Here is an 8268-nt window from a genome sequence, read left to right as displayed (position 1 = left end):
TAGATTGCCCAACCTTCCTTCTGAGGAGTAGCTGGTGGGTTTGAACCACCAGCCTTCTGGTTAGCAGTCAAATGCCTTAGGCACTATGCTACCAGAGCTCCCGTTATTAATGATACTGTTTGATAATTTCTGCATTCTGTTGGATCATCTTTCTTTGATATGAGCACAAATATGGCTATCTTCCAGTTGACTAGCCAGGTAGATGTCTTCCAGATTTCTTGGCATAAATGAGTGAGCTCCTCCAGCGCTGCACCCCTTTGTTGAAACATCTCAATGGCTATTCCATCAATTCCTAGAGCTTTGTTTTCCACCAACTCCTTCAATGCAGGCTGGACTTCTTCCTTCCATACCACTGGTTCTTGATCATATGCTACCTCCTGAAATGGTTGAATTTTGGCAGTATGCCCATAACTTAAAAAATCAAGAAATTTCAGTATAAATATGTTATTTGGAAATAATGAAATAAATATTAGAAAAAACAGCTAAAAATGTTAGTAGTTGTTGTTTCCAGGAAGCACACAGTGGCGATGTAGAAAATCGTTATTTTCACTATGAGCTTTGTAGTACTGTTTTACTTTTAAACTATATACATGTATTCCATCACTAGAGAGAAAATGGATTGTATGACAAAGAATGCTGTATCAGGACTGGAGAATGACTCATGAACATTCTGTAATATGCAAATGATAGAACCTTACTTGCTGGAAGTGAAAAGTACTTGAAACCCTTACTAATGAAGATCAAAGCCTTTAGTATGGATTACACTGCAACATAAAGAAAACAGAAGTCCTCACCACTGGACCAATAAGCAATACTAAGATAAATGGAGAAAAGACTGAAGTTGTCAAGGATTTCATTTTACTTAGGTTCACAATCAATACCCATGGGTGCAGCAGTCAAGAACTCAAATGACCAACTGCATTGGGCAAATCTGCTACAAAAGACTTCTTTGAAGTGTTCAAAACCAATGATGTTACTTTGAGGACTAAGGTGCACCTGATCCAAGCCATGGTATTTTTAATTGCCTCAATATACATGTGAAAGCTGGACAAGGAATAAAGGCCAAAGACGGATTGAGGCAATTGAATTATATTGTTGGTGGAGAATATTGAATATGCCATGGACTGCTGGAAGAACGAACAAATCTGTCTTGGAAGAAGTACAGCTGGGATGCTCCTAGAAGCAAGAAGGCCAGACTTCATGTCACATACTTTGGACGTGTTATCAGGATGGACGAGACCCTGGAAGACACCATGCTTGGTAAAGTAGAGAGTCAGTGAAAAAGTGGAAGACCCTCAATGAAATGGACTGACACAGTGCCTGCAACAATGGGCTCAAATATAGCAACTACTGTGAGGATGACATAGATCCAGGCAGTGTTTCATTCTGTTGTACACAGGGTCGCTGTGAGCCTGAAATGACTCAATGGTGCATAACAACAACAAGAACATGTATTATTCTAGTTTAATAAACTAGAAAGAGCATTCCCAAAATAGTCCACCAACAACAGAAACTTGGTAGATTTTATTTTAAACAGACTTTGTGTATTAAAATTAAATTTATGAATAATTCTGTATTTAATAACTTATATAAGAATATATTCATAAGTAATTTCATTTAGAAATTAATTACTAAATGTCATAGGGCAGTACCACAGGGTCACAGGAGTAATTCAGAGAGCAGTTAAGGATCAGAAATTTAATTTCACATCTTGGTTCATTGTTTTTTCTCTTTATGTATCAGTTTCTTTAATAAAAAAAAAGAAGGGGGAAGTAACAATACGTATCTCATAGTAATTATGAGGATTATATATTTTGTAAGGCAATTAGCATAATATCTCAAACTAAAAAACCAAATTCACTGCCATTCTATCAACTCTGACTCACAGCAACCCACTCTGGGTTTCCATGGCTATAAATCTTTATGAAAGCAGACTGCCTCATCTTTCTTCCGTCTAACCACTGACCTTTTGGTTAGCAGTCAAATGCCTTAACCACTATACCACTAGAGCTCCTTAGCACAATACCTTTGTTGTTGTTATGTGCCGTCAAGTCGGACCTGACTCATAGCAACCACTCCTTGGGTTTCCGAGGTGGTATCACTACGGAAGTAGATTGCCCAACCTTCCTTCCTAGGAGTGGCTGGTAGGTTTGAACTGCCAGCCTTCTGGTTAGCAGTCAAGTGCCTTAAGCACTACACTACCAGAGTTCCTAGCACAATACCTAGTGCAGTATCAAATAAACAGTAGCTGTCATTGTTACTGGAGCTCTGGTAGCACAGTGCCTAAAGCACGTGACTGCTAACCAGAAGGCTGGCGGTTCAAACCCACCAGCCGCTCCTCGGAAAGAAGGTTGGGCAATATACTTCCATAGTGATACTGTCTTGAAAACCCAAGGAGGGATCGCTATGAGTCGGGGCTGACTTGACGGCATATAACAACAACAACATCATTGTTACCATTAATTTTGATCTAATGAAAATAAAACATATAATAAAATAAATTCTGATCTAAATTTTTACAATAACCTATTACTATAAAAGGACTGTCAGTTTAGTAGCAAATTCCTGACTTTATTATTTTGTAAAGCACTTTTACTATCTTTGAGGATCAAAGCACAGTGTTCAATATTATCAAATCAATGTTAAACCAAAAACAAAATTCACTGCCGTTCAGTCAATCCCAATTCACAGTGACCCCTCTTTGGGTTTCTGAGGTGGTATCTCTACAGAAGTAGATTGCCTAATCTTCCTTCCAAGGAGTGGCTGGTGGGTTTGTCTAAAACAAAAATATTCTAGGTACCTTTTATATAAGGTCTACAAAATGTACTAAAATTCTATAAAAATGGAATAATGAATAATAATTAATATGAGACTTTTGTTTGAATAGGTAAAGAGTGCTTAGAAAATAAGAAATGACTATTGTCCATTTTAAATTCTAAAGAAATGAAAAATTGAAGCAACTAGAATGAACAGAAAAGTAAAGATCTAGATGTGTGACGAACACTCTTTAGAGCTGATATACTCAGGATTGCAAGTGACTGTAAATTTACATATTCTGAGTACAACTACATTAAAAAAAAGTATATATCTAGAAATCAAGATTGGGAGATACTTAAGAAATAAAAATATCTATTGTCTTGGAAGCTCTGGTAACGTAGTGCATAGTGCCTGAGGCACTTGACTGTTAATCAGAAGGCTGGCGGTTCAAACCCACCAGCCACTCCTTGGAAGGAAGACTGGGCAATCTACTTCCATAGTGATACTGCCTTGTAAACCCAAGGAGGGGTCGCTATGAGTCCGGTCCGACTTGATGGCACATAACAACAACAACAAATTGTCTTGGACAGTTGTGTTAAGGAGCTCTGGTGCTACAGTAGTTAAAGCATTTGGCTGTGAAGCAAAAGGTTGACAGTTCTAACCCACCAGCTGCTTCATGAGAGAAAGATGTAGCAGTCTGCTTCCTTAAAGATTTACAGCCTTGGAAATCCTATGGGACAGTTCTCTTCTGTCCTAAAGGGTCCCTATGAGTCAGAATCAACTCAGCGGTGGTGGTTTTTTTTGGGGGGGGCACACGTAGATTTATGAGCAAATTCTTTGAAATTTCTTTTTATAGTCTCTTACAAATAATTTCTAAAGGAATTCTGGCACAGGAGGTGAGTCATAAATCCTAGAAACATTAAGGAAAAGCTTCCTATAGTGCGCTATCAAGCAAGCCAAGCAAGCCAATCAAGCAAAGTTGTCACTAAAGAGAACAACAAAGCTTGTTGCTGGGTAGGAAGGCCTGTTACAGAAGGTATTGCTACTCGTTTGGGCCAATATACATTTGTAATGCAAATCTGTCATTTAGGAAAGAACAGCTGTCATTCTAGATGCTGAGATCAAGAAGACGAATGCTGTGCAGTCCACGCAGTGGGTGCTGAGTGAGCCCTCAACTGTGGGAAGCTTGAATATTTCTCTCATTGTGTGTGTGTCTGATTTGGGTAATGGATAAATACTGTATGTGCTAGCTTCTGACCAGAAGACCAATTTTACAGACTCAGCTCCTTTGTGATCCAAATGGAATTTGATAGATGTTTTCTTCTCATGCATTTAATATCTTTGAACCTTTAACAGTAATGATCAAAATCTGGCCCAGCTTTTTAAGTGGATGAGGGCCCCTTGCGTTCCATTTACCAGTGCTTGTAAGGTACATCGGGAGCTCTGGTGGCACAGTGCCTAAGGCATTTGACTGCTAACCAGAAGGCCAGTGGTTCAAACCCACCAGCCACTCCCCAGAAGGAAGGTTGGGCAATCTACTTACGTAGTGATACTGCCTCGGAAACCCAAGGAAGGGTCACTAAGAGTCAGATCTGACTCCACAGCAGTGGTTGCGTTGTTGCATTTTTATAAGGTGCATCTGGAACTCAAAAGCATGACTGGCTTCAGCCGTCATTCTGGGTACTTATGTGAATACAAGAATCTCTGCTCCTGCTGCAAATTTCAACTTTGATATCTGGCATGAAAATGATCTCTATAGTAATTAGCTGTTAGGACTTGATAAGACAACCATATTATAAAGACCTTATCCGGTTCAAGAATCACAAAGATATTCCTTTAAAAAGCACTATTCCCCCTAATAAAAAAAAAGGAAAAAATAAAAAAAATAAAAAGCACTATTCCCATTTTACAAGGGAGAAAATGTATAGAGAAATTAATACAACTCACCACAGTTCAGCCAGTCATAAAAACGGGACTAGATGAGCAAAGGGTATATACCCATTACCATATACAAGGTTGGCAGATGGTATTTCCACATACGCATTTGAGCAAAAGGGAATATACCCATTACCACATACAGGGTTGGCAGATGACAGTTCCACATATGCATTTGTATGTGCTGTAACAATGTCCATATAAATAGAACTAACAGGAGGCAAAGTTACTATAACTTCTCAGCCACAGCCAACCACCGTGATGGAGTGAGTTGGACCTAAGGGCTCTGGACCATGGTTCCAGGGAACTTCTAGCTCAGTTGGCATAACATAATACAAAAAAACACTGTGTTTAAAAGTTTGCAACCAGCCATCTAAATGCAACCATAGGTCTCTCCTCGTCCACAGCAAAGAAGAATGAAGAAAACCAAAGACACATGGAAACAATTAGTCCAAAGGACCAATGAACCTTGAGACCAAAAGAACTAGATGGTACCCAGCTACCACTGTCAACTACTCGGAAATGGATCACAGCAGGAGATCCTGGATAGAGTGGGAGAACAATGTGGAACAAAAATCAAAAATCATTTTCAAAAAAAGTCTTACTGGTCTGACAGAGCCTGGTGAAACCCTGAAGACTATGGCTCCTAGTTAGCTTTCAGGCTTGGAATTAAACCCACTCCAGTGGCTTCCAGCCGAACAACAGATAGGCATACAGGGTGAACATTTTCACCAGGTAGGTACATTCCTTAGAGTGGGAAATCAGAAGGGCAATATTTGCACAGGGAGATAGCTCAGGGGGCAGGAATGCATGGGAAAGGAGGACATAAGGAAGAGGTAACTACAGGGAGGAAGTGGGAAGAGAAAGGGTTGCATTATGGGGATTACAGTCAATGTCAGGAAACAAAATGTATATGAACTGCTGTATGGAAAATGAATTTTCTCTGTAAACTTCCACCCAAATCTTAACTTTAAAAAAAGAGAAAGAAAATAAGGAAAAAAAAAAATGGGACTAGATGACCTCAAATCTTCTTAGTCCAACAGCCAAGCTATATTTCCCATTTCTCAACTAAGTCACATCTTTGTCAGTTATTCAGAGAAAACGACAGCAATAGGCCTCAGGGCATTAGGTGTAAGATGAGGTAACACTGCCTATTTAGGAGGGGCATGAACACACAATGCCCCAGTGTTGGCCTCCACGTGTCAGTGTCTTGTGCTCTGAATTCAGACTTGCAGAGAACAGAACGGGTCATTTTTTCATGTCCCTCTCCACACATCAATTGGAGTCCTTGAAGTTGCTGCTATTTGTTTGAAGGCAAGAGAAAACGTTTCAAAGTAACCTTTGCTTCTTGCTGACCATCTTTTGAAATCATTCCTCATCACTGGTATCATCTAAGCACATACTACCCTAACCTTTTCCAACCTGTTCATGTTATGTTTTTCACTTTGAATGAGAAAATCCCAGCCAGCCAAGCATAACGGTATAATTAGCTACATATGGTAGTGGATGGGTAACTGCTAATTCTTCTCAGAGAGTCTATAATAAGCAATGTGATATACACGGGTGGAAATGTGTCTTAAATGAAGCTCATGGCGTAGGAACATCCATCTGGGGACCACAGTTAATCACGCCCCGTAAGGGCTCTGGGCTTCTTTCTACTGTCAATCAAATCAGCACCACACAGCTGTTACTATTTCTCTAACAGGATTTTCAACTGCTGTCCATGCAGTTAACTCTCCATATTAAAAAAAAAAGAAAAAGAAGAAGAAGAAAAAGAAAAAACCTGTGAAAAAATTTCAAATTTTGGGTTAAAAATGATGACATTACCTAGGCTGCATGCATAATGCACTAGTTCTATTACAGTGAATTGAGCCAAATTTATCTGATTCTGTTTTGTTCCATCTCTTGGGAAATCCTAGGGCCTCGGGTCCTGCGATGAACTCTGAAGAGTACAATGTGATGTGAAAGGTTCTAAAAATATCACAGGTTTGCCCAGGCACTGAGGAGGGGGGGATGACTCAGTCACAGGTGTCAAAAATTTGATTCCTCATTTTTCCGGGATCTGACAGCTGCAGCCAATCTTGCCAGGATTCCCTTATCTTCCCCGAGTTCTCTTTGAAGTATTTAAAGAAGATTTCATAATCTTGGCAATTTAGCTCTAGGACTTGTCAGTAGCTAGAGGATGAATTGGTTGGCCCTTTCTAAAGCTACTTATAAATATTACTTGACCAGGCACATTTTTAAAGTAGCTATAACTGCGAAACAGCTGAGTCCTTGTAATAATTGGGGAAGGAAACACAATGGACTATGGACACCATCAACCAGGAGTGACCTTCAGCGGCTGAAGTGATAGTAGAACCTTAGCCAGAGGTTCACTGGTTGCAAAGGCATGCAGCCAACTGATGACAGCTTGGGGAAGCTACCAGCACTGCACCACCAAGCCACCTTTTGCTGTTTTCCCCAAAATTAGGAAAGCAGAGATTCAGCGATACCAAGTGGCTCTGAGCATAAAGCTCAGTAGCTATATGGCACTACCACACATTCTGCACTCTTCTGTCAGCTGAGACGTGTCACCAAGCTCACACTACTGGCCTGGAAAAAAGCAAAAAACCATACTTACCAAAAACACTTGCTGGAGGCTACTAGATTAAACGGCAAATTTAGGTTTGTGTGGTCGGGCATTTTAAAATAACTATAGCTATAAATGAAATAAACGGCTATGAGTTAGGGTAAAGAATTATACATAAGTACATTTTCTTATCAACTGAAGTCTACTAAGAAGTGCAAAGACATTTTCTGATGGAAAATATATTTAGAGTAGGTGAAACACTTCCATTCAGGCTTTCCACTCACTGACCAAGTGCCTGCTGTATGGCAGGTCCTAAGCAATGGTGGTGAGCGAGAGCTATGCCCCTGCTATCATGAAGCTCACTGGGCTCACCAGGAAGGCAAAACATGAGCAGTGATCTTCAGCGTGAGGAACATTACAATGCACGAGAGCAGTATGCTGGAGGACATTTCAGGGGCACTGCGTGTGGGTGGGAAAGCAACATCAGGGTATGCTTCCTGGAGGAGTTGTCACTGAGCTAATTTCGCTGTTACCATAAAAAAAAGAAACACATAGTGATCACCAAAAAAACCCCCAAACTCACTGCCATTTAGCAGATTCGGACTCACAGCAACCCCAACTGGCTTTCCAAGGCTGTACATCTTTACGGAAGTATATGCCCCACCTTTCTTCCACGCTGTGGCTGGTGGGTTCAAACACTGATCTTCTGGTTAGCAGCCAAATGCCTTAACCACTACACCACCAGAGCTCCTTACAGTGATCACAGTGATCTTTTACTGACAACTTAGTCATGATGACGGTCATTAATTATTATACTACATGAGAACAAGGGTTTCCATCTCCTCCCACACTGCATGTTGCACAAGAAAGGTATTTCTTAAACGCATGTTGTTGTTGTTAAGTGCCATCGAGTCGTTACTGACTCATAGCGACCCCATGCACAGCAGAACGAAACACTGCCCGATCCCGCGCCAGCCCCACAATCCCTGCTATACTTGAGTCCATCA

The 8268-nt window shown here is 40.4% G+C and overlaps 1 protein-coding gene across 1 annotated transcript in view; it reads right to left on the bottom strand.

The window, feature by feature from the left end:
* IFT81 (intraflagellar transport 81) overlaps nucleotides 1–8268 on the bottom strand; it is an 83832-nt gene that overhangs the window by 36530 nt on the left and 39034 nt on the right. Inside the window, exon 11 of the mRNA XM_007938260.2 lies at nucleotides 14–46. Coding sequence (XP_007936451.2) covers nucleotides 14–46 — 33 coding nt within the window. The remainder of the gene's footprint in view (nucleotides 1–13; nucleotides 47–8268) is intronic.

The sequence above is a fragment of the Orycteropus afer genome, unplaced genomic scaffold (genome assembly GCF_000298275.1).
Source record: "Orycteropus afer afer isolate SDZICR_OR568_19922 unplaced genomic scaffold, OryAfe1.0 scaffold00048, whole genome shotgun sequence".
Taxonomy (NCBI): Eukaryota; Metazoa; Chordata; class Mammalia; order Tubulidentata; family Orycteropodidae; genus Orycteropus; species Orycteropus afer.
Note: the sequence above shows the minus strand (reverse complement) of the source record. Positions and strands in the feature narration are given on the sequence as shown.